Consider the following 27,728-nt stretch of genomic DNA (forward strand, 5'->3'; position numbering starts at 1 on the left):
GCTTCAGTTTTCTTACCTTCCATGATGCTAATATTTATTTTCCATTTCCAACCAACAAACATTTAATGGAACCCGATACAGTAAAGGAACGTGCTAAGTTAGCAGGGCAGGTTTGGGGGTCATGGGGGTGATAATGGTGAGAAAGGAAGAAGAATGCAAGGAAGTTTACAGCATAAATGAGACAGAGAAAAGAATAGGATCCTGTCTGAGGGGGAGAGACAGACAGACAGATACGCTCACAAACACAAACACTAATTCCACAAAGATCAACCGAACACTAAGAAGAATTGGTTAGCAAAAAGGTATCTCATTCATAATAGTAGCAAAATTAGGAACAAAGCTAACAAAAAATGTACAAGACTTTCTATGGAAAACTATAAAACTTTACTTACTGAAGAACATAAAACAAGACTTGAATGAATGGAGTGATACGGTAATGTTCATGGATGGGAAAATGTCAGTTCTCTGAAAATTAATCTGTATAAAATATAATCTATATTGAAATTTAAATAAAAATCTCCACAGTTTTTAATGAGTCTGACAAATTGATTCTAAAATCCATAAAGAAGAGTAAATGCATAGGCATAGCCAATTTAGAAAAGAAGAAGGGGAGGGGTCTGTCCTTCAGGCATCAAGGTATAATTTAGATTTCCCTGATTGAAATCATGATACTGATGCAGAAATACATAAACAGACAAAGCAAGTGAGGCAAGAAGCCACGTATCAGACCCATGTCTATACAGGAAGAAGTCATTTCAGTGGAAAAAAATGAATTAGTCAACACATGATCTTCGGACCATTGGATATATTTTTAATTTCCATTTAAAACATACAATAAAATTCTATCTCTTCCTCACACTATATACAACAATTAATGCAGATAGAATAAATACCTGAACCTTCAAAGCAAAACTAAAAATAGCTAGAAAAATATAGACTATTTTTTGAGACTATAGGGAATGCTTTCTTAAGATCTAAATGCAAAAGCCAAAAGGAAAATACTAATAAATTTACCATATTAAAATTTCAAACTTCTGTAGGACAAAAGACAGGACCTGATTCTGTATGTTTTGCAAACATGATTTAGAAAAATATAAATGGAGGAAAATATAATCAAGATATATAACAAAGAATTATTATCACGAATGTTCAAATCACTAATAAAAACTCAAGTAATCCAAGGGACCAAGCTTATGTTTTGGCAGTTCTAAAAAGAGGAGATGCAGATGGCCAGTAAACACAGTTTCTGAAATATTTCAGTTCACTAGTCATTAGGAGAATATAAATTCAAATAGCAATACAAAAACATTTCTAATCTATCAGGTAACCGAAAATAAAATTTGAAACTAAGTATTGGTGAGATCAGGGAAATAGGAAAGAAGTAATCATAAATTTATAAGATCACTTTTTAATAACATGTTAACAAATTTAAAATATAGAGTTAAAACTACACACACACACACACACACACACACACACACAGAGCTTCCCTCTACCCTCGAAAACCCATTTCTAGAAATATTCCTGAGAGATCTTTCTGAGATATGCAAAGGGAGATGTGTGCAAGGATGTTGATCACAGTACTGTTGGTAATAGCAGTAATTTTAAAGCAACCTGAAATTCCACTAATAAGACATGATATATTTATAGGATGCAACATTATGAAACAGTTATAAGAATGAGCTTGGTCTATACGTATCGAAACAGATGGAGCTCAAAAACAGAATGCACAGGGAAAAAAAGCAAGTTATGGGATGATATAAATAGCACTGAGGAAATAGCAGGAGCAGGTCACCGCAAAAAACAGGAAGTAGTCCAGTGTGGTGTAGAATGAGTAGGGAGATATATAAAATTGGAAAATTAGCTGGGGCCAGATAGTTGAATGTATTGTTAATTACTGTCAGTTGTTTGTTTTTTTTTTTTTTAAATAGATTTAGTGTAAGCGTTCCACCTTCGTTTTCAAAAATAGCACCGTAGAGTTCTTGGTTTCAGCTTTACTGTGTTGTTAATAAATCCTCATTACAGAAATCAAGCTTTTCTCCCCACTCCTAGCTCGTGGAATATGAAATTCTACAACCTTTAAAAACCAACTTGCTTAGGTTCTGACTGTGGACTCTAAACTGTCTATTGAAATCTTGGCTGTGCAGTGTGTTTGGTTGGTGGTGAAAAGGTCTGAGACTTCCCTTTCCTGCCTATCTGGATTCCCTTCCCCTCACTAATCTGTTATCTCTTTCCAACAATCAGGCCAAAGATGAGAAGAAATGTTTCAGATAGGAAGGCAAATGCAAGGAGGAGAACCTGGGCTAGACTATGGTGATAAGGAGAGTCACCATGTCTCCCCTCAAACGGCAGGCCTGAGAGCTGGGAGAGCTCAGCTCAGGCTGAGAAGTAAGGGCAGGAAGGAAAGACAGGGCACAGATGTCACTTGTGGTGCAAAGTGCTGGTTGTCTCTCAAAATCCGTTTTCCCCTCTTCCATAATAACAGCTCTGTAGCCAGGCCCATGCGTGACCACGTGACTCTGTGTCCCAACCTTCCTGAGAGTTAGGATGTAGCCATGTTTCTTAAGTCCTCATCAATGGACTGTGAGAAGTGACGTGTGCTGCCTTGGGGTCTGGGACTTAAGCAGTTGAGCACGTACCTTCTCCACTCTTCTCCCTCTTCCAACCACCTGGAAGTAACCATGGCAGCGACCTAGCTTTCACCACGCAGATGTCAACCATGTCCCAGGGCAGTGGTTATCAAAGTGTGCTCTCGAGACCCCTGGGGATTGCTGAGACCCTTTCAGGGAGGAAACAGATCAAAACTATTTTCATACTAACACTGAGAAACTGCGTGCCTTTTCACTCTCATTCTCCCACAGATGTACAGGAGTTTTCCAGGGGCTACATGAAGTGTGATATCACAGCAGCTGGACTGCAAAAGCAGACATAAGAATCCAGCTCTCTCATATTAAGCTAGAACTTAAAGGGATTTGTAAAAATGTAAAGCAATGTTTCTCATATCATTATTATTATTTTTTTTTTAGTTTTGGAAAACATGGTTTCTTTTCATAAAAATGTATTATCTTTGTTCATCTGTATGGATTTATTGTAATTTTTAATAACTTAATATTTAAAGATTTCAGTTTTAATTTCTCATATGCTAAATATCAACAGATATAGTCCATGTACATGAAAGCTTTTTGAATTCTTTAATAATTTTTAAAAGTGTTAAAGGGTCTTATGACCTAAAAAACCTGAGAACCATTGCCCTAGGGGTTGGAAGAACAATAACTTGGAAAGAACCTGCATCTGTGAATGAATGTGAGGACTGAAGCTATGAATGAATGAGGGCCCTCATTCACGGAGAGGCTGTCACATACAAGAGAAATAAGTTTCTGTGTTACTCCACTGTACCACTGTCTTTTTATTACAGCATCTTGGCTTCACTCTAAATAATACAGACAATAGTCATATGAGTAGGACACTACTACATCAAAAACTAAATTATATGGTATTGGTTTTCTTGGGCAATAAAGGTACAGATATTTTAGATTGGAAGTTGGTGACCCTTGTTATACCATTGCAAAATGATTGGTATAACTATTGTGATAACTTGGAAGGCAGACCATGTTCTTATGGAGCCCATCGTTAGAGAAGAAATGGCTAGAAAGAGCTAGAATGTTAGTATGTGTTGACGTTCTCTGTTGTGTTTGGCAACATATAACAAGAAATAGATAAGCCCAAGAAAGAACTGACCAATTTGCAAGCAGATAAAGAACAAAGAAAGTATCTGGTAATTTAAGACCTCATAAGATTGAAAAAGCCAACTGCTTCTATACCTCTAACAGCAGAATATATGGCTAGTGTTGTTCAAAGGACTCCCAATAACTACCCAACTCCTTCCAAAAGTAGGGACCCAGCCCTAAGGCAAAACCCAGACTAAGAGTGTTGCCTTCCTACCCAAGTCTGTTGTTTTATATGGCCTCAAAGTAACTGCCATCAAGATGAGAAAACAAACAAAGCAGCTTAATATCTATTGATATGTCCAGAAAAGAACTTTGAATGTAGTTACAGGTACATGGAACTACCTGCAAGCAAAAAGAGCAGAAGCCTACCAAATTTTTGAGAAAATGCAAAGCAACTATAAGCCTAGCCAGAAAAAGCCTGTGTATTTCTCACACTTAAAATACCTCCCCTAAGGAAGGCATAGTCTCCAACACATCACTTTGATGTGACCTGTGACCATGCAGAATAATAGACAATAAGGAGGACTTCTCAGAGGGCCAGGGGACTCAGAAGAGAACAGGCAAAGAGTTACTCCTTGAGAGAGAACGTCGAGTTGCCCATGGGCTAAGCCAGGAAATCACTCCACTTTCAGGGCAGAGACCCTTGGCAATCCCTGCCTCACAGGATTTATTTGCTGTGGCTCAGGGACTACCATTTATATTGCCCAAATTCCCTTTTCTGAATAGGAGCCTTTATTTCCCTTCTTCTGGTATTACTCCTTCATTGTTTATTGTTGGCAGGGAGGTTAGATAACTTGATGTTTATAGGTGTCTGTGACGAGGAGTCAAACCTGGACCGAATGGAGAGAACTGAATATCAAGTAAAGATTCTCGACTTTTGAACTAGATGATGGGGTTCTGGGCTGTTTTCTTTGGGGAGCGAGTGAGTACATTCTGTGTGGGAAGAAGGGAGCATGGAGACATTTGGATGGTCAGAGGGGCAAACTTCGGTAGAAGCTGCTAGTTCTCCCATCCTTCCACAGTAATAGAACTGGACTAAATTTCCCAGCCTGCCTTGCAATTACAACACATCTAAATTCTCAACAACGTCATGTGAGCAGAAGTGATGGATGCCACTTCCAGATCTGGGACTTCAGGCCTTCATGTCTCTTCCCCTTATGTGCCAGTTGGAACCCACATGTGATGGCAACCCTGCTTCGATCAGACAGCTGATGGCATGGCCTAGGAGGTGGCAGAACAACAACTTGGAAAAAACCTAAATGATCTCAAGGAGAAAAGCTGCCCAGTCAATCTGGACTGTTCACGTTGACATTTTTCCCTATGAGAAAAAAAAAAATACACTTCTTTGTCCACTTAAGTGTTAGGTCTTTTTGTTACAGTGGTCTTACCATCACTGGTGTATATGGCTGATGTCAGAAATCCATCTCTTCTTATGCTCTGGACCTGTGAGGAAGTCTTGGGGAAAAATTTCTGCCTGTGTGTTTATACACACCCACATGTTCAGTAAAAAAAATATATATATTTAGTGTTTGTCCCTGATTCCTGGCACAGAGCTTCTAAAACACTTGGAATTTCCTGAGTGATAGGAGTGTCTTTTGTTGTTCATAATTAGCACCTTCTGACTACACTTGAGTCTAAGCTAATGAGGTGACTCAGAGCAGGGCCACTGGATAACCTCAGGATGGAGTTGGTTTGCTGGAAAGACCAAGCATGAGACTAGAAGGTGAGAACATTCAGCCCCACTCCCCCGCCTCCACGGAGGGGAAGGGGATTTGAAGACTGGGTTATAGAAACTCTTCAGCAATGAAGTTTGGGGAGCTTTTGTGTTTGTGAACACACTGACGTGCTAGGAGGGAGGTGCACCCAGAGACCTTGCATGCAAGGTCCCCATCATCAACCCCATACCTTGCCCTACACATCTCTTCTGTTTGGCTGTTCCTGAGTTGTATTCTTTATAATAAACTGGGAAAGGTAAATAAAGCATTTTCCTGATTTCTTGGAGTTGATCTAGTGAATTATCAAATCTGAAGGGGAAAGCTCCAAATTTACAGCTGGTTGGAGAGAATACAGGTGCCCTTAGGACTTTTGAATGATGTCTGAAGCGGGGTGGCAGTCACGTAGGACTGAGCCTTAACCTGCAGGGTCTGTGCTAACTCCAGATATTTAGTGTCAGAGTTGAATTCAATTCTTGGACATCTAGTTGGTGTCAGAGGATTGGAGAATTGGTGTGGAAACTCCCCGCACATTTGGTGTCAGAAATGGTACCCCAAAAAATGACATCACAGGAGCTTAAGCCTACATAGGGTGTGGAGTAATAGGGGCTGACCCTAACACTTTGCTTTACATAAACCCTGCAGCTTTGCCTCTGCACTCTCCAAACTCCTGCACCTCATCAAAGGCAGCACCAACTTCAGACACCACTGGACTGCCTGGGGGGCAAGAACCTCCAGGCTGCTACAGTGGCAACCTAAGAAAATGTTACATTGAACTTTTCTAGCCTCAGAAGTGTGGCTCAGAACAGTAAATGCAAGTGACTGTACATTCTACAGAGAGATACCCGACCATCTCATGGAACCTGCTAGCAGGTGTCCCCAAACCGATACCGTGACCCTTCACCCATTGTGGTGAAGGCCCATCACTCGTGACCAGGCTATAGAAGAGAAGGTGGAGGTTGATCAGGTATATGCAGCGAGGGCTGCTGGAGAGTCCTGCATTTTCTGCCCCTTCCTCACTGCTTGCCCCACTGCAAGCAACGTGAGGAAGAATTTCAGGATTCTGAGACATCACTTTAGGTTTCTGAGCCTGAACCAGGCCCAAGCTGAGGATAGCAGACATATGTTAAACTGAATGAGAAACTGAAGTTTTGATTTATATCGGACTGGGCTTTTTTTTATTAAATTTTTTTCCAGCTTTACTGAGATATAATTGTGGACTGGGCTTTTTAATACCTAAAAATGAAACTATCTGTGACCAGGAAAACTCTAGGATCTGCCTGAGTTATTATCCAGGGGAGAAGCAAGAGACATAGCATGTTTGAAAAGCAATAGACAGAAAGAATCACTCAGCTTTTCTGCTTGTACTCGCCAAGTGCATTTCATTTGAAATGAAGTGTGGACCAGGTTTGGGTGTGAATTCCTGCCTGCTTGGCTCTCATGCTTCCACTGTAGCCACGAATCACATGGAATGGCTGACATAGTACCCATTTTCCACAGCAATATCATTTGGCAGCAATAGCAAAAACAAAAAATTGATTTTTCTAGTTTTTCTCTCTTCAAGGCCAGAGCAATTAGAACCAAGCCCTTAAGCTGAGTAAGAAGAGGTTCTGGACTTGCTGTGGGAGGGAGAGATCTGAGGAAGGGAGAAAGACATTCCAGCACAATAATCATCCCCAAAACAGTTAATGTGAATATTCAAAGACAGCTTTCATGAAGCTATCTTTGGGCTTGAACTGCCTAACTCCACACTTCTTTTATATGAGACGTAAACTGACAACTTATTTGACTTAGTCCTCCTTGATATAATATCGGTCATATGTTAAAGGCTTCTCTAAATAAGAAAAAGAAAAACAAGTTTGTAGAAAAACAGGCAAAGGAAAGCAGGCATTCACACAGGGAAGAAATACAAATGGTGAATAAGTATCTTAAAATATACTTAACCTCAGTAATAACTCAAGAAATATAAATATAAAAAGTGAAATACTGTTTCTTACTTACCAGGTTGGCAAAAATTTTAAATATGAATTATATCTGGTTGGAAAGGGTCTGGAGAAATATACTGTTATTCAACATCGATGGGTCTATAACTTGGAAAATTCTTTTTGGAGGACAGTTTGGAAAGAGCTATGAAAATTAAAACTGCATTTGTATATGAGCATGCACACACATCCATGCCTGGATGTGTAAAAGTGTAGTATGTAGAAAAAGGCCTGGAAGGATATATAATAAGCTTAACACTATTTCTATTTCTCAGGAGAGGATGGGCAGTGGAATGGAAGAAGGGTATTAATGGACGTTCACTTTTTACACCAGGACTTAACATTTGTTATTATTTGTAATTAACATTTTTCAATGAAAAATTAGACACACTAGCTTTTCAAAGATTAAATAGATATACAAAATATTTTAATTGATTTATTCCTCTTTAAAATAGATTGTTGGGTATTAAGCAGGCATAGTCTACTCAAATTTGAGAAAACTTTGGCAAACTGAACCCTACCTTGTTATAGATAGGTGGTTTAGTGTTTCATACCCCAGTGAAGAGGGCTTCCTTAACTGGTAAGATTGTGAGTGTAGGGTGATATTTTACATCCCCGGGCAGTACTGAATAAGGCTTGTTTTAAGTGATTAAAGATTAAAAATACAATCTTAGGGAAAGTATTATGAAGTAAAGGTTAGAGAGATTTGCATTTTTGATAAAAAATAATGAATTCTATTATTGGTTTTTATCTTTTCTTCTTGGCAGAGACTGTCTTCAGTTTTTAAGCATGTGTGCCAACGAAATGACCTTCTGCCAACCCAAATGAATGTACTTGTTCATTTTCAGATTAGAATTCATTCCAAATAAGAGCAAGTCTTCTAAGAAATATATATATATATATTTTTAATCTCAAAGATTTAAGCAAAAAAAAATAGGTCATTTAAAATATAAGGAGACATTCTTACTTGGTCCTCAAAAGACAGAGCCTGGGCAACATCTCTTGGAAATCCATCAATAACAATGCCCACTTCCTCAGGCATTTGCATCAATTTTTGTTTTATCTCTGTAATTGTTGTTTCCTTGTTTTAAGAAAAAAGATGAAAAACCACAGTTAAACTTACACTCACAAGCGGTATAAAAATCTTTGCAGAATAGAAGCAAATTATACAACAGTACCTGAGGGGCCAGTTCTCCAGTGGTGATTATTTTGGCAATAAGGCTCCATTTCCTATTGCTGCTGGTACTGTGGATCTTCTTCCTTAATAATTCTCCCACAGAAATGTACTGAAATCCGTAACGTTCAGCGATTTTCAAACTCTGGGTACCCTTTCCACTTCCTGGACCACCTATCATTTAAAACAGGCAAAATTGGGACCTTCTGATACAATAAGAAACACCCTTTTATACAACTATTATCGTCATCTTGAGATGCAGAGTCTAGACCAGTACCAGGGCAGAAACCATTCTACTTGTGGCATTCTCAGTGCTACCTCTGAATGCAGAGAAGGTGTAGATTTAGCCGAGGAAAGGGTAGAATTGTCGTGATTGATTGTATTAGATGAAAGAGACATTTTTTTCCCTTATCGATTTTAGTAAACTACTAGTTTTAAAAATTGAATAATGCAGTTGAAAGAAACCGCTTCCGTTTTTCTGTGTAAACTCTAATACTTTTATCCTCTGTAATCAAAGAAAAATCTATGAGATACAAAAAACAATGACTGCAATGGCAGAAATGTATTACATCCGAACACAGAGTTAATGTGCAGTTTCGTGAAATGTAAAAATTAGTTTTAACCAAAGACACACCAATGTTGACATGGTTTATTTAAATCTTTCTTTGAATTGTCTGTTCATGCATCTCCTTGCCTTATATCCTTTAAAATTCAAAAGAAGTTTTATGCAATAAATACGCAGAGTGAATTGAAGAGATCTTTAAGGTAGAACAATTTCATAGAACTCATGATAGTTTTGATTTTGTGATACATTAGCATGAAATAATCAATATTTTGCAACATAAATCAATACCAATAATCAGTAACTGCCATTTATTTTTTAAAAGCACAAGCACTAAAAAATTATAAAATGTATGTCTCAGATTTTATTTCCAAATCATATTACATCATTTTAGTCAATTTATATTTCTAGACAACCTAGACTAATTGGAATCTAAAGTCTGAGCAAATTTCAAACTAAAGCACATAACAATCATCCCAGTCTGATTTGTTATTTGTTGGCAATTATAAAAATAAAATATTTTAAAATACTTAATCATAAATTATTGACTATAGAAAAAATATTTTTAAAAGTCAATGATAATAAGTAATGAACTGTTTTTGGTGATATTCACTGAAACATAATTATAATTGGTTAAGCAATAATAAAAAAAAATTCAATAGAAAAGTGAGTTGATGTTCCCTCTACTAATTCAATTTATCAAGTTTTTTGAGGGGTAACAATCATTTTACATACCATTATTTAGTACATTTTAAAAAATTCTTGTTGCAAATAACATAAGCAAAAAAGAATGGTGTTTGCTTTGCTTTGTTCTGGATTTTGTAAGAAGAGTTCTGAGTGAGTGAACTTGGCTGGCTAGGGCTTATTTCCTCTTTAAAAATTTTAATGTGCAAAATTCTAAAATATACTAGTATACTGAGACCCTTTCCTTAACCTCAATCCCAAATAATGATCCTAATAAAACTGGTTTTTGCCTTTTCATTGCCTTATTAAACTTATGATAGAAATTTGTTTACATCTTTGACATTGTCTTTCTAAGAAACTCTAAATCCAATCCTATTAGACTTACCATTATAAACTACTACTGTATTAAATTCATTACTTCACAAATGAAAAGTTTTGGTTCCAAATTGCTTTTGGCCTATTAAGCCATGGGCAAACCATGGACTGGCTTGAAGACAAATAGCTACATGATCAACGCCGTCAACAAATTCAAACTAATTTGATCCCTGAAGAATGAAAGTTATCTTTCATAAACTATATTTTCACACCTGATCTGAAAAATCATCAAAATAAGAGAACATATTGAATTTAAAAAAATTCAAACATGCTAAGAAAGTTATGGCACCTTCAAGGAAAAAAATTTTTTTGTCAATTAATGGAGGCATTAGCAGACAACAAAAAAATATGATTAGCACAATTGACAGAGAAGAGCATTAATTGATTGGATGAGTTTGATTACCAGAGCTTCCTAACAAATTAATCGTACTTTCTTCTCCCTGAAACCAGAGTAAGTTTAATTTTGCTATATTTATTTAATTCTACTTATAAATATTAGGATCCATCTAACTCAGATTTTATGATTATGCTAACATAAGAGAGATTCATTAATATCTGTGCCAAGAAGGTTAGCTTTAAAAAAAAAAATCTGTATTGCCAGAAGGGAAATTTTGCGTATTTTGATGTGGATATCTGTACCTCCCCCACTCTTTTTCAGGTTGGAACTAATAAAAATTTGTAAGGTTCAGGTACAATTATTTTATAATTCCTCAAAAGTCATAAAATTGTCCCAATTTTCTCAGATAACCTCAGATTCACTTTTTCTGTTCTTCTCTTATCTCAGTCCTCTAAAAGTATTTACACTCATTGGTTCTGTAACATTCTTGTAATGCATAAAATGTTACAGCACACAGTGTAAGTCTAAAACCAAAATCACACCCTTGGGAAGCAAGTTGATTTTACTGAGTAAAAAAGAACTGTGAAGTGTAGGAGATTTAAGCATTTATATCTTCTCCACAGGTCTTAGTTTACTGAAATAGTTTAATCATTTTCATATAAAATTCACAATGCACAAAAAATTCACATATATGTGCTGTTTTATACAAGAACAACTTGTATTACACCTTTTTCATGGACAATCAAGCCTTCATTTGTTTATCCTGATAATAATCACCAATATTGTACTAACAACAAGAAAAGCAAAATTGAAAGAATATCTCATTATAAAATGGTGAAATAATTTCCAATTATTCTCCACCTGTAGCTCTATTTTTTAATGAAGCATTTCCTTGTCTTCTAGGTAAGAACCCCAAAGTTTTAAGCACACACACAAAAACTCCATCTTCAAGAATAGATAGAGATTTATGGCATAATAGTGGCTGCCATAAACCATGAGAATATTTTGACTTTTAGAAAGCTGAATTCTGTACTCTCATCTTACAATTATTTTTCTTTAATATAACAATTCAGGGATAAACATATTTGCAATTTCATTACACTTATAGATGTACAAACATCCCTCCTTCTAGACTGGTGAACTTAAATTCTTGTTCTAGTTTGGTGTGTTTATTTGTATGTTTTTTCCCCAGTTGCCATCATCGTTACATCTTCTGGGAGCAGTACTTCTTTGCTTGGGGGCTGTATACATTTGGCCCTCGGTTAACAGTTACTGACTAGAACATCTTAACGCTAGATTTTTGCTTTTGGTCATCTTTGTGAAAGCTGAGTCGAATTGGAAAGTGAGACAATGACTACAAATGTTTCATGTTAACAGGTCTCTTCAAAATTTTATCGCTTCTGAGGAAGTTAGAATTTGCAAAAGTGGTCAAAAATGCATTCTGCAAAATTACTTAAGACATTTTCAATATCTAATCCTTGTGAAATGGCATCAGACTGATATTTTCATATTCAACATAAGATTCATAGTGGCAATTTAAAAAATTAACTATTATCCTTCTTATTTTCATTAATACTCAGATGTTACGTGCTGTGTAAAACACTATTCTATTAGATTTGCTTATCTAATAACATCAAACTTAGATTTTATCATTGGTGCCAGTCTGTCATAAGGAAGATTCATTTATATGAATCTTTACCAACATATTATTATTGTTATTTATTTTTTGCTCTGAAGTTAATAGTGAATAAAAATTCAATTTGTTGAATTAAAGGGAAAAAACATATCATGTTTAGAAAAATTCTAATGGATTCAGCTATCTACGTTAAAAATTAAGCAAATAAAAACCACAAGATGGTAAATCTTGATTTATTACAGAGAATTTCTACAACATTGTAATGAGATTCTATAAAAGTGCAATAAGCATTAGATTATATAATTATAACAATATATGTTTTATTGAAAATTATGCTAAAAATATTTCCATCTACTGTCTCTCAAGCTTTTGTTTCCATTGTTTGTCATTATCCAACTATTTGCAAATATGATGTGTAGTTGACATAATTTTTGAAATGTAAATATATAAACAAAGTGAGCAACAGTATGAGAATTTTGCTTTCTGTCCTCATACCTATGACAAGAATGATTTTTGGTCGAGGTCTAGTAGGATCAAAGACCTCATACTCCTCAATTAACTCCGCAGTCTCGGAGAGGTCTGTGTCACTTTCTATGGAGAATTGATGGATTGGAGGGAGCCGATCATACCGTCGATAAGGAAAGTTTGAATTTTCAGGCATTACTGCAAAAGAGTAAGATAACTTTGAAACGGAAAAAAAAAGCACAATAAAACATTTTTTTGCACTTAACCAATTAGTTGAAGAAATTTAAAAATTAAATGAATCTGATTTTTTTCAACTGGAAGAAGACTCCCGTCCCCTTAAGTCGTCAGCAAACTTTTCCTTAAAGGGCCAGATAATCAACATTTTGGGCTTTGAGGAAGAGAGTCTCATACTCCACTTAGCCAGGAAAACAGTTGTAGACAATAAATAAACAGATGGGGACTTCTCTGGTGGCTCAGTGGTTAAGGATCCGCCTGCCAATGCGGGGGACATGGGTTCGAGCCCTGGTCCGGGAAGATCCCACATGCCGCAGAGCAACTAGGCCCGTGCGCCACAACTGCTGAGCATGCGCTCTAGAGCCCGCGAGCGACAACTACTGAGCCCGCGTGCCACAACTACTGAAGCCCGCGCACCTGGAGCCCGTGCTCCACAGCAAGAGAAGCCACCACAATGAGAAGCCCACGCACTGCAACGAAGGGTAGCCCCCGCTCACCCAACTAGAGAAAGCTGGCACACAGCAACAAAGACCCAACATGGCCAAGAATTAAATCAACCAATCAATCAATCAATCAATAAACAAATAAACAAATGGATGTGCTTGCGCTCCAATTAAACTTTGTTTATAAAAAACAGGCAGTGAGCCAGACTTGGCCATGGGTCATAGGTTGCCAACCTCTGCCCTCGAGGAACCTTCTTAAGTACTGCTTAGTCTTGCTTGGTAGTTGGTATACATCCTGGTCACCGAAAATGGTGCTCCTAGAGTTTTGTAGCGCACACCTTCACAACACTCATAACCATATGCAGCGGCCGATGGAGGCAATGCTTATGCACAACCTGTTTCATTTATCCATAAATATAGATATGCACTCACTATGATCCAGGTACTCTACTGTAGTCCAGTGGAATGGTTTGGTGGCATAATGCACAAAAACTTAAGGTACTGTCACAAGACAGGTAAAGAGTAGCAAACAATTTCTGTATTTGGAACATCTTTCAACATCATTTAACTTTACATTCCCAATATTTATTATCTTTAACCTCCTTGATTTAAAAATGTAACTATGAAGATTTAAATTTACATCTACAACAGCAATAAATCTTTGCTATTTATTGTCAGACATGTTAGTGTGTTGAGGATGGTTCAGTAGAAGAATAAAATAAGATGTAGTCCTGTCCCCACAGAGCTTACAAACTAGAGCTTACATGCTTATATCTGACAGCGGTATGCACACCAGGCAGGATAAGTGCTAAAATGAATATCTCTTATGGTAAACACCATAGGAGTTCAATCGATGGGTAGATCCATTTGGGCAGGAGTGGTAGAAAAAGACTGCAAAAGAGGCGGGACTTGAACTTCGAAAGTCTAGAACAGGTGATGAAAAGTGGAAAGTATTTCTCAGTTGGTAGAAATGAAACACAAAGACTCAGAATCGGAAATACAAATGACATGCTCAAATAGGTCAGAGGACAGAGCTGGCAAGCCCAAGTGAGGCAGATGCTCTCTACCAGCTATTGCTGTTTGATTCATGGATCTTTCCTTCCTCATCCATGTGCTGGTATTCACGGAGGCAAAGAGAAGCCCTAACTACCCAAAAAGCACCTGCACAAAGGAGACGGAGGTCACCTGGCCTGCCATGAGAAATCTGGCTAAGCGGATTACTGGATTTTAGCATGGCATAATGCTCACATTTCCTCTGGAGATGTTGATCAGGTAGAACTTTCCATTCTCTGTTGATACAATAAATGAGGTCATTGACTACTGACTCATGGAACTCACTTTAATTCCACGAAAAGAGTGAAGTAGTCTACAGATGACAGTGGATATTCTTTTTTTTTTTAAATTTTATTTATTTTTGGCTGTGTTGGGTCTTTGTTGCTGTGCGCAGGCTTTCTCTAGTTGTGGTGAGCGGGGGTTACTCTTCATTGCAGTGTGCAGGCTTCTCACTGCGGTGGCTTCTCTTATTGCGGAGCACGGGCTCTAGGCACCCGGGCTTAGTAGTTGTGGCATGTGGGCTCAGTAGTTGTGGCACGTGGGCTCTAGAGCGCAGGCTCGGTAGCACGCACGGGCTTAGCTGCTCCGCGGCATGTGGGATCTTCCTGGACCAGGGATTGAACCAGTGTTCCCTGCATTGGCAGGCGGATTCTTATCCACTGCGTCACCAGGGAAGTCCCAACAGTGGGTATTCTTTAGAAAATTCTGGGAAGGGCTACGTCAGGGAAGGCACTAACAACATTATCCAGTTCTGCCTTGAAATTGAACTGCTTCACCCAACGCAGGGCAAAACTCTAAGCATTATCCTTGATTACCTTCTTCCTTCACTCTTCATATCTATTCCCATAGACTTCTCTCCAAAGCATATCCCAAATGCACACGTTTTTCTCCATCTCCACTACCACAACTCTTCCCCAAGCCGCCATAATTTATCTGGACTACTGTAGACTCTACGAGTTGCTTGCTTCTACACCACAGTCCACTGCTTTAAATGTTCTTTCCTTGTTGATCCCATGGCTGACTGCTTCTTGTCATTCACACCTCAGCTTAAATGTCACCTCTCATAAGAGGACTTTACTGACCTTTTAATCTAGGGTAGCCAGCCAGTTAATTTCAAGGACATCACCCCTTATAATAATGCTCTGCACAGCACCTACCACTTCACCATCTGAGAGGCCTCTAATTCATTCATTGTTTGTCCTCTCCCATTAGAATAAGTTCCATAACAGCAGGGACCTTTCCTATCTGGAACTTTGTATCCCTGGGAGCTAGAACTATGCTTGGCACAAAGTTAGTGTCCAATAAACACTTGCTGAACCAATAACAAAGAGAACAGTCTTGCTGAAATAGATGGTGCCCATGTAGAAAAGCCGGAAGATGGGTAGGTAGAGTGTGGCCACAATGTGGAGGGCCTTGATCACCAGGGTAAAGGGTTTAGCTTTAATCTGGTCGAAAGCCAGTGTAGGTTTCTGGGGGGTAGAGAAATGACATGATGAAATATGAAATATATTTTTTAGGAAAATTAATCTGGTGGTGGTTAGAATGGATTTGAGTAGGGAGAAACCAGGAGCAGAAAGAGTAGCAGCTAGGAGGCTGTTAAAGTAATTCACAGGTGAGAGGTGAGGGCTTAAGCTAGAGGGCAAGCAGGGGAAATGGAAGTGAGTGGCTGGATATGAAGGACATGATTCGGATTCAGATATGAGAGATGACAGAAGATGACAGTTCAAAAACAACTGCCAGGTGTCAAGTCTAAAAGAATAAGGAACATATTGCATTTCATCCATTATCTTTCTGCCCTCTCTTTTATGCTCCAGAAATACTGGGCTTCTCTCCTTCCTGTCTTTATCCTGGCTTCTTCCTCTATGTCAGGAATCTCTGTTCTCTGTTCCCTAGTATACTCTCAATCTCCTCCATCCTTCTCTAGTTGACACCTACTCACCTTTCTGTCTCTTAGTATTAGCATATCACTTCTTCCAGGAAGCCTGGATCCATCTCCTGTTAATATGGTTAGTTCTATAGCATATGGTATTTTCTATAGCATCCATTGTGCTTCTAATTATATTTTTAACACCTGACTTCATCACTAGACTATAAGGGCAGGTGCCATGTTTGTTCATGAGGGCAGGTGCCATGTTTGATCTTTTTTGGTGGCTACATTCTCGGTCTTAAAAGAGCATCTGACACGTAGTACTCAATAAGTGGTTATTTTATTGCTCAACTGACTCATAGACTGACTTCATGTAAATAAGAAAAGGAGGGCTGGTTTTGAAGCAAATATGATATGTTTGGTTTTGGACATGTTGAGTAAAGATGACAATGAGATATTCCAGAAGGAAAGCTCTATGGACAGTTGGAGCTATGGAACTAAAACTCTTATTTGTGAGTAATTATTTGTTCAATTGTATACAAATGGCAGAAAAAAATGGATGCTCACCTCATATTTACGGTACAATGCTTTAAAGAACTGTCAGCTAATAATTTATCCTTGCTTTTATCATATTTTTACTTAGGAAAGTAATTTGCTTAAAAATTATTAAAATGTTCTATTTCACAGAATAATTTTTCTTGATAATTATATATTAGCATGGCTATGTCAATATTTCAGCAAAAAAATGCATGAATCACTTTTTGTTTCTAGAAATAATAATAGTGCTTAAAGTTACAGGGAAGTTAGCAATTTTGTCGATTTTAATAAGCTATTCTGTAAATCATAGTTAAAAACCTACAAAGCACAAATGTGCAAAGCATTTCATAAAATAATATTTTATTATTATAGGATTAATCAGTTTAGAAACCATTTTCTGTATTTTAGCCTACGTTCCAGATATTAGACAGTGTGATACAACATTCTTGTCACCATAGTATGTGAAAGGTTTTATTTGATGATTAATTAAAAGATCTCTGAGTTGGAATTCTGGTAAAGTACTAGCAGATATGGAGATTCTAAAATTAACAAGTGATTTCAGTTCTAATGAAAGTTAAATCTACATTTTCCATTCCTATTTTAGCTTATCCTGCTAGATCAAGAGTTCCAAACTGGTCATCTGTGGGCCCAATGTAGCCTCATAGATGTGCTTTGTTCAGCTCGACATTTTTCCAAAATTTGTGCTTGACTGCCTTTAGACAATGACTGTTCCCGCTAGTTCTGTTCTCTAGTTTGACCACAGTCTCCACCATTCTCTATTACATACTTGGCCTGCCTGGCTTCTACATATAATCAAGTCAAGTAACAGTATAAAATAGAAGCATTCAAATTTCATTTTGTTACAAAACGGTCACTTTATATAACCAGCTTTTCGACTAAGTGAATGTCACATCCTCTTAGACTTAAATTTAAGAACATAAAAATATCTTAGACTAAATCCAGTAATACCTAAGGTTTGTTAGTGCTTTAAGGTTTAAAAAGAAATTCCCCATGTTTATGTCACTTGATTTAACAAGGGCCTAGGGCATGTATTTAACATTGAGCCAGATTCTAACACATGATGACACCCTGGGAAGGAAGTTAGCCCTTTTGGGAAGGTGTATGAACCCTTCAAGCTCACAAAAATATCATTTTGTTCACTTAAGCAGTAATTTACCAAGTGGTGTGCTGCAGTGGTAATTGGTTAAAGGTTCTCTCTTGAGCACCCAAGCCTAAATCACCTAGTGGTGACCCTGCATTGACAGAGAAGGAGTCTTCTCCTCTCTGGAGATGTTTCTGAGACAACGCCATTTCTGCTTTTTCTCCCTGCTTGTGTTTCTTAAAAATTAACACACTCTGACTTTTCCCCACATCATGTTCAAATAAAATCTAAGTGGGTCATGACTAAGTAAGATAAAACAAACTAAGATTTATTTCCCCCTTGTATTTATTGCAAATAGAATTGTCTCTGCTTCAAATTCTGTCTGCATAACTGAAACTTTTCGTGGTACAATTTTTGAGAATGGCTTAGATTTTGAAAATAGAATGATTTGGGCCACTGGGAAAGAGTTAATTGGTTTCCTCTGATTGGAACTGATTCCATTTTGCACATACTATTGTACTTCTCAATTTTATCTGGAGCCCAAAAGGCTGCTTGGCTGATATTGAACTAATTTTGATAAGCACATATTTCAGAAAGCTGGAATACCATGAATCTCCTCTAGTGAATTCCAGTTCTTAGTTCCAAACTATCCCTAAAATTGTTAAACAAGTTTATGCATCCCATTTCTTCTGTAGCACCCAAATGCCTAATCTCATGCATTGCATTCAGTAGCTGCTAAATAAATCCTTCTTGAGTTAACTAGTATAAACTTTACATGCATTTATGCAGATGCATTAATATGAACTCTGAATTTGGAAACACAGCAATAAGTTAAATCTCTTCTGAGCTAATAAAAAAATGTTGTAGTTATATAATAACTATCAATTTTGTCTGTTATCTACTCATTTATTTGGAAAAGTCTAATTTGCAATTTTAAGAAAAATTCAGTTTGCTAATGTAATTCATTTTACAATGAATGCCCTGGTGGCGCAGTGGTTAAGAATCCGCCTGCCAATGCAGGGGACAAGGGTTCGAGCTCTGGTCCGGGAAGATCCCACATACCACAGAGCAACTAAGCCTGTGTGCCACAACTACTGAGCCTGCGCTCTAGAGCCCGTGAGCCACAACTACTGAGTCCGCATGCCACAACTACTGAAGTCCCCGCTCCTAGAGCCCATGTTCCACAACAAGAGAAGCCACCGCAATGAGAAGCCAGCGCACCGCAACGAGAAGGCCACGCATCGCAACGAAGACCCAGTGTAGCCAAAAATAAATAAATTAATTAATTAAGAAGAATTAAAAAAACTAATGAAGTCAGTAAAAAATTTCGTTGAGCTTTTAGTGAAGTGCTGGACAACGGTATGCAATTTTGTTTGTCTTACCATGGAGGTGATTAGAATTAGTAGCACAGACAGAATAGTCACATTACAGGACCAAATATCCTTTTAGGTGCTGGGAAACCTACTAAATTAAATCATTGCCTACAGTTTGTATGGTAGGTTTTAAAGAAAATTGCTCTAATTATAAACTGTCTATTATTCTACGAATACATTACCATTTCTTAGAAAGGATCTCCGTGACTGCCCTCCATTGAGCGGAGGTAGGGTCTTCTTCTCCTGGCTTACAAATGAATCCCACTTCACCTTGTCACAGCCGCCTAGTTCCTTTACTTTCTGTAAACAACTTTCCAAGTACTCTACTGGGTCTTCAGGCTTAGAACACATCAGTCCATTCAAAAGGCTCTGAAATACAACACAATATGCCCACAGAAAATATGTTTTTAAACCACCTTTGTCAAAACAGTGTATATCCCATCTTTAAATTCTGGGTTGTTTTGATTCTTTGCATTAAAAAAAAAAAAAACAATTAGAGTTGAAATTATGTTCTGATTGAATAATTAAAATACCCCCTCAAATTCTTGACCAATTAGTTTTCAGCTCAGCATTCTCTGTCTTTTAAACAATTAAGGCCAACTATATTGTTTAAAATGGAAGAACCCTATCAATATGAGATAAAGTGCAGTGTGTAAAAATGCCCCAGTCATGATTTATCTCATTCCTACCCATCCTTAAAGGCTCCAAGCCTCAGTTTCAGAGGGTTTTTTAAGGATTAAAAAATGTAAATATTTTGTAAATATAATGTATTTTACATACATATAATGTATGTAAATATTTGTAAAGTACATATTAAGTGCCTGGAACATAGTAAATAATAAATGTTGGTGGTTTTAATCATCATCATCATCATCATCAGGAAGTCTCCCCTGAGCCCTCAGGTTGGCTTGTGGACCCAACACCCTTCCTTGGTGTTCATGATACCCAGAAAAAACTATCTTACCTGTCATTCATACTAAAACCACCAGTTTATGTGTTGGTCTCCTCTTCTAACCTATAAACTCTTCAACAGTACAGTGTGGGTCTTATTTATTTCACAATATCCAGCCTCTGACACTTTCCTTCGCACATGGTAGGTACATACTGAACTGTTCTCTACTTAGAAAAAAAATTTCACTCAAAACATAAAGACTGAGTTTAAAGAAAAACATCTGATATATAATAAATCACTACAATATCCATTGAAATTGCAGAGGAAAACCTGGTGTCTGATATTTCATAAGTACTAATTTCTAAAAATGCTATAAATTTGGAAATGCTGATTCCTGGGAACTGAACTGATGTGCAAAATATTTTCCTTTGGAATATTTCATGGAAAAAGCATAGAGGATTATTATCACCATTATTAATGCACAAAACATACACACTTTGAAAAGCTGACATCTTTCCTAAATACAGTATTTTATTTTCAAATTATTCTTGTGCAATTTGCTCTAAATGGTAGGCAGTTCCTACCAGGTACATTTGTTCTCTGAAATCCTAAATAATGTAGGTTAGAATGTTCAATCAGAGGAGTTCAACTGCAGAGGGAGCAGAAAAAACTAACCTGGGCATCCACACCCAGTTTGTATGTCAAGGTCTGTGCTACACACACACACACAGATACACACACATTGCATTTAACTCCTCAGATTCCTCCTACCTCAATGTAGCTAACTCTGTGGCAGGGCTTACTCTGTATCTTTGCATGCTTTAGCTTACTCAATGCACTTTCAGTCCTATGTGGCATCATTATCACCATTTATAGACCAGGAAATCCTGGCTCAGAGATGTTAGTGAGTTGATCTAGGTTACTCAGCTAGAAACTCGTAGGCCTAGGATTCCAACTCAATGGTTTTGATTCCAAAACCCATATATTCCTCTCTCTACATCTTGCAAAAATATGATATGGGATTTAAAAAGTGCCAGATTTTCTGTGCCCCATACATAATCCAACTGCAATTCGAGTCACTCAAGATTAGGTTTTTAGTTTTTTTATCCCTATTATTGCCTAAAATGAGTGAACGTACTCAATGAAGTTTTTTTTTTTTTTTTTTACTGGAAAATATGGTTCCAGCCTCCCTAAACATATCTGACTCCACAAAGGGTACTGATTTTAGAAGGGGGAATGAGGTCCACTCCTTCATAGATAATTTAAATCCATTCTTCTAATAGTCAGTCACCATAGGGGATCCAAAACAACCAGCAAACATTTTTTACTCGGTCTACTTGAGTCAACCCTTTGAGAACTTGAACAATCTAATTTGATTTGCCCCAGTATTTAAATTAATTGCCAAATCTTTGCTCTAAGGTACAGCGATACAAGATCAATATATACACCATAAGGTTAGCTAGAGTTAAGAACTCATCAGGGGAAAGTGGTTTTTGTTTTAACATTTAATCTAAAAATGCAAACACATTTCAAACTTGAACCTACCAGAGATATCCCATTTAGCCCATGTGATGTTTCAAGTCAGAAAGAAATCTGAAAAGGTCAGTTAGATACAGCTAGTTGCTTGACAATATGTAGATTCAATAATCAATCACTTGGTCTACAATGGTGTCTAGTATCCACAACTGTGACCAATGTTTTGGGCTTGATAGATATCTAATTGCTAAACTTTGTATGCCTAGAAACTTTGTATACCTACATTGTGGTTTTGAGGGAGAAAATCTCCCTCAAACTTAAAGCATTTGCTTTTGCTGTCTACACTCATCACATGGAGAACTGCCAAGTTTTACTTCTCTCTTGTGCTGTGCACAGCACAGATTCTTCTTACTGGAAGGACGGAGCTTTTGGAGGTCACCAGCAGTCTCCTTCCAGCTTCCCATTGCCTTGCATTTAAGTACACTGTATATCTGTATTTCACCTAAGCAAGTTGACTTCCTTTCCTGGGTGTGCACTATTTTAAAACACCCATTCATATGCAGAAAAGCCAAGGAAAAGCATAGCACCTGAACAAAAATGCCTGCCATCACTTATTTGCATACACTGTAGATTTTCATACACAAACTATCAAAATTCTCTGTGGTTACCAAGGGGGAAAAACAGTACTCACATGTATACAGAAAAAAGATGTACTATTAAGAAGCACTTTGCAATCAGGTGGCCCTGTTGCAGATGTTTCTAATTACTCTTTTAGGGATGACATTGATCTCAGTAGTAGTATTTATGACAAAACCCTTCAGCTCTTCATCTCCATATTTAGTTTTTGAAAATTAAAAAAAGAAAAGAAAAATTCTTAACAAGAATCCTGCATACCCCCAAGACCTGTCCTTATGCAACACCTCCTGATTATTTTCAAATACTAGTAACGCACTCGCTAGATTGGGGTTTCACATACTAGGCTTGTGCTCAGTGGGCGATTTACCTGGAAATCTTGTCTTCAGATGGACCTGAAACCGGTGGCTTATGGAGGTGAGAGGAAAATGGAGATCTGTAATTATGGCGGCCCATTTAAAGATAATTTGGGAAAACAGAGACAAAATTATTTTCCCAAGTAGTGTTATAAAATCCCTTTTAGCAGAACAAACCCCCCAAATAGGAGAAAGAGCAACGCATAACTTTTAGTTTACTACATGAGACTACAGTCTATCATCTTTCAGAAATGGGGGAACAGGTTTCAGAGCCCGCTCTATGAAGCTTGGCTCGCTTCCATTTTTTTTTTTTTTTTTTTCCTTAACCTAAGTAAAAACACATAGGATTCAGGAATGTTCTAAAATTCAAATACGGAGAGAAGGAAAGGAAACAAGACGATCCGCGACGTAGCCTATGGTTTAGAACTAACCAAGGTTCTAGTTCATCCACCAAGCCTCCTCTCCCACATTCCCAAAGTGTTCCCCATTACCCGGGTCTCTGGTGCAGATGATGCCGTGATGCGGTCGGAAGACGGGAGCAACAGGAGTCACGCCCGCCTCGCCACTCCGTCTCCGACTCGCCTTCTCTAGATGGGTTGGTGAGGGCAGGCGAAAGCTATGGGCTGGGGAGGCGAGGAAGGAGAAGCATCCCTTCCAAGGTGACGGGGAAACGTGCTCAGGAGTTCATTCACCGAAAGCGCAGAGCAGCGCTGGGTGACAGCCACCCGGGAGGCAGCGCTGCACTTGATGGGTTTGGATTTGTTTTTTGCATCTTCATCCCTCTCCTCCAAGCTGTCCCTGTGGAGGGCTGCTTTCGTCCTCACTTCCCCGTCAACGCGGGGGTCCCAACCCTCGGCGCGCGAAGGGACTAAGGCTCTCGATTCCCAGTTCCGAGTCCTTGCTGGCTGCTGGGCGCCAGCGTACCCACCTAGCCTGATCCTCGACCCGGGAGAGCGCGGCCGGCCGCTGCCAGCAGCCCGTCCTGGGGGTCCACATGGGAGGGATGCGCTGGGGGCAGCCTGCTTCCAGAACCCGGTTCGAAGACAAACTTGATTTTCGAGATGGAGGCTTCTGAGTCCAGCCATCCGACAAGGACCCCGCAACCCGCCAGACAGACAGCTACCCCTGGGCAAGCGGGCGAGCAAGCTTCCGCAAGCGCCTTCACTTCCGTGCCCCGCGTCTGCAAGGTGGGACGGGGAGCGGCCTCTCACCCGGAACCCCGGCGATGCCCTCCCCAGATCCTCCCGTCCTCTCTGCCAGACCTAGCCCCTTACCTCGAAAAGCTGCGGAATTTCCCTCCGGGCCAGATACTCCTTGGCTTCGTTGGTGTTCATGGCTGTTCCGCGCGCGCCCTGGGGCGCAGGCGTGAGGCTCCCGGGCTGCGGCGATCTGGGCTGGGGCTGGCGGTGTCCGCGCCGAGCGCCGCGCAGCCCTCGCTCTCACGCGCAAATACGCGCTCGGCTCTGCCTCCCCAGGCCGGGCGCCCCCTCCGCCTCTCCGCGGCAACTGTGGTCTCAGCGCTCCCGCCGTCTTCGCCGCGGTGCTGGTCCCTACGCCCGAGCTGCGGGCTCGGAGCCGCGGCTTCCCGGGCTCTAGGCGGCGCGGCCGCCAGCGGAGGGGCGGAGGGGGCGGAGGAAGGAGGACAGCGCGGCGGACGCCAGGCTGCAGCCCGCCCGACGCCAGGCTGCAACCCGCCCGCCTGCTTGTCCCGCTCGGCGCGCCGCGCTCTGAGCCTCCCGAACCCGGCCTGCGGGCGGCGACGGCGGCGGCCAGTCACGCTGCTCGAGCGGAGCGGGGCGCGGGGGTGGGGAAGGGTGCGCGCGGGGGGCTCGCAGTCACGCCCCTCCGTGTCACACCACCGCCGGGCGCCGCGCTTCCCTGCGCGCGCCGCCCCCGGGACGCAGCAACCTGGGACCAGGTGGCCAAAGGAACAGAGTCGGGGTCTGTAGCGACGTGCGACCCTTTCACCTCTCCCGACACCCCCACCGACCCCACCCCCCACCACACACACGAGTTACTCCTGCATGCCCGAGGAGCTCCCAGGAAGAAACCTAAATGTCACAGAATTTATCGTTTATTCCTAAGGTTACCGAGCCTTCATAACAGGGAGCTGGGAGTAAGGAGAAAAGGGGATTGAGGGTGTTGACTCCATCCCCTTAAGATAATTTTTAGATCTTGAGTATTTCTATCCTTCAGGAAAGTTTTGCTAGCTGGTCTCGAATTTTTTTCCCTGTTAGTGTTACAATTCCTTACAGATTTCAGAATAAGGCCTTACAGTGAGGCTGAAATCTTCCCTAACAGAAGGATTAGTAAGTAATCAACTAGTTAATTGTGTCTGTAGAGAGGAATGGGAAGGTGGAGGCGAGAAGTGGGTGGTGGTTGAGAGCCAGAGACTGCTTAAACTGGAAACGTGCTTGGTAGTGACTGGATGCCACCGTTAATCCGATCAGAGGAGGGTGCTGCTGGTGGACCGTGGGCCGTTGGTGCGCCCTGGGGTGGGTATGGGTTGGTGGGATAAAGCAGCGTTACGGCTCAAGTATCTTCCCATTTCCCCCATTATGATGTCTTTTCATTGCCTGCTTGAAAATGGTCCATGCCACCCTGGGAACATGACCTCTAATTCTGTACAAGACCCAACACGTGGGAGGGCATGTCAGAGGAAAGGAGGCTCTGATAGGCATTGCCATCTGGGATCAGGCCAGGGAGAGAGGCAACACTGCCACTGCTTCCAGAAACCAGTGTCTGGATGTCCATTTCAAGTTCATCTTTTGCAGATCTTTTCTTGGTTCTATTTCTTGTCACAGTAAAGACTGCTACTCATGCCTTCACTATAGCTGCAGTTTTATCCAGGAAGGGAACTCAAGAATTAATTGAGTTTTGTAAAGTAAGTGAAGTTTTCTGAACACTTGTGAAACCATGTGTCATATGGTAGCCTTAAGTAAGGCAGGTGTTCCATAGAAATTGGTTTCTGCCCTCAGAATATGCCACATCATTTATAGTTCCAGCTTCTGACATTCTTTACCTTGTTTAAGAGCAGGTTTTGGCAGTAGTGAAGCATTGTCTGTTCCCTGTGCAACAATGCTTGTTACCTACCAGGATCCATGGCCTGAGAGTTTACTTTATGAGCAGGCACAGCTGAGGCAAAGCACCTAGGACTGAAGAGGCCACTGTCTGCAGGACCTTTCAAGGTCACCCTTTACAGACAAGAATCTGGCAGAGTACAGCTCACATCTTCTCTCCTAGGGAGGAATGAATCCTGAATGGATATATGATTCTAAATGCACTTTAGTGTAGTCAGGCAAGGATGGCAACTTGCTTGTATAAAGAGAGTGGATAATGAAGACTGCGTTGCACTAAATATTCTAAATAGCCTGAAAAAACGTAGTAGCTGGAGATATGGCAGATTTTCAGGTAGCCTCATACACTGACAATCAGTGCTTTTTGGTGTGTTCCAGACGTATGAAAGAAGCAAGTATTCACAATTAATTTTGCAAAGGGAGTTGTAGCCTGTTATGGAAGGGCTATATGGGGGAAGTGTAATGCTTAAAAGCCAGGCTGATTGTTTGGAAGAGAGGGAATAGAAGGGACAAGGAACAACAAATACATTCTTGCCATGGGAAAGCCGGCTCATCGCTCCCTGATATGAAATTCTAAGGGTGGGTAAATAAAGGGTTCCTTTGTTTACTTGGGGATACATCATTGCAAGGAATCAAGATGCTTACTGCATACCTAGTGTCTCCAGGCAGAATCTCTTCTGCTCCCATATTGGGAGAGTGTGCTGAGTTATACAGCAGTGAATAAGACATACATAATTCCTTCTGTCAAGGAATGTACATTCTCCTGGAGAGTGCGTGTAAGAAGTGCAGATGGACAATAAGCAAATAAAAATGCAGAAACAACATAAGATAAATGAAGAGCAGATAAACAATTAACCCCTCTCCCACCAAAGACATAAGTGAGAACATATCAGATAGTGATAAATGTAATGATGAAAATCAAACATGCTTAACTGTTGATTTGATGCAAGGGGGTGGAGTCCAGATTGTTTGCTGGAAGTAGCAGAGCAAGTGGGAATGGTGATAACCTTTGAGGTGATAGCTAGAACTTTCCAAAGATCCAGACGTCCTTGAGGAGGAGCCTCTTGGTGGGAATGTTTCTCTAGCTCACTGCTGACACACAGGCGATGTCTCAGCAAAGGGCTGAACCTTGCTCTGTCGCTATTAAGCAGCTGTCTCAGAGGAGAGACCATTGGCTGCATCCACCTGAGAAGGCTCAAGGGCTCTGTACCCAGGGCAGCAACTTACCAAACCCCACAGAGATGGTTGGAACCCATGCTTAAATGCTCATTCATTCCTAACAGATATGTATGCCATTTATAATTTAAATAGGGCAAGTTTAACTGCAGAAAATTTTACTGATAAAGTGTCAAATATTTCTCACGTTGCAGTTCCTCACCCCAGGAGAGGAGTCTAACGGGATCTACCACAGGCCCTGGTATAGTTGATAGTAATGATGTCATGACAAGTTTGGCCCTAATACAAGGTAAAAATTCATTGAGTGTTATGAGTCAGGCATTGTGACAAGCACTTTATACAATAGATTGCATATGCCATATTTAATTCTCAAATCAACCTGTGAGATATGTATTACTTTCATTATGTAAATGAAATAACTGAGATTCAGAGAGCCTAATTCCAAGATTATACTAGAAGTTACTATCAGTGCAACTGCAAATCCCTATGCATCCTCATTCCTTAGAACTCCATCATCACCATGCCTTTCGATGTTACAAAGGTCTGCAACCTTCCATTCTTCCTTTCCTATTCCCTTCCTTCCTTTCTTTTTCTTTAGCAGATGTTATTTTGTATTTGAGGGGAAATGTGTTTCAAAACACAAGTACAACAACAAAACATGTATAACAACAAGTTTATCTCTATAGATTTTCTAATTGTTTAAGGTTCTTTTCTATTTGAAAGTTTTTTCATGATTCAGAGGTTGAAAAGACAGCACAACATTCCTATTTATTGAAATCTTGAGTGTTGAATTTCTCTCATTCTGCACAAAAAAACCCCAATATCTGCCTCCTAATTATTCTATTTCCCTCACT

At 39.7% G+C, this 27,728-nt stretch overlaps 1 protein-coding gene across 5 annotated transcripts in view; it reads right to left on the bottom strand.

The window, feature by feature from the left end:
• Positions 1-24,291, bottom strand: part of AK5 (adenylate kinase 5) — a 243,652-nt gene extending 219,361 nt beyond the window's left edge. For 4 of the 5 annotated variants that reach the window (XM_082420424.1, XM_082420425.1, XM_082420422.1 and 1 more), the window contains exons 1-5: positions 23,896-24,291; positions 19,447-19,633; positions 12,686-12,853; positions 8,601-8,770; positions 8,390-8,503 (exon numbers count right to left, since the gene is read on the bottom strand). In XM_082420424.1, coding sequence (XP_082276550.1) covers positions 8,390-8,503; positions 8,601-8,770; positions 12,686-12,853; positions 19,447-19,633; positions 23,896-23,955 — 699 coding nt within the window. In that variant the 5' untranslated portion in view covers positions 23,956-24,291. The remainder of the gene's footprint in view (positions 1-8,389; positions 8,504-8,600; positions 8,771-12,685; positions 12,854-19,446; positions 19,634-23,895) is intronic. The other variant, XM_082420423.1, reaches the window with a different exon arrangement.
• Between the last annotated feature and the right edge of the window lie 3,437 nt (positions 24,292-27,728).

This window comes from Balaenoptera physalus (assembly GCF_965194825.1).
Source record: "Balaenoptera physalus genome assembly, chromosome: 1".
Taxonomy (NCBI): Eukaryota; Metazoa; Chordata; class Mammalia; order Artiodactyla; family Balaenopteridae; genus Balaenoptera; species Balaenoptera physalus.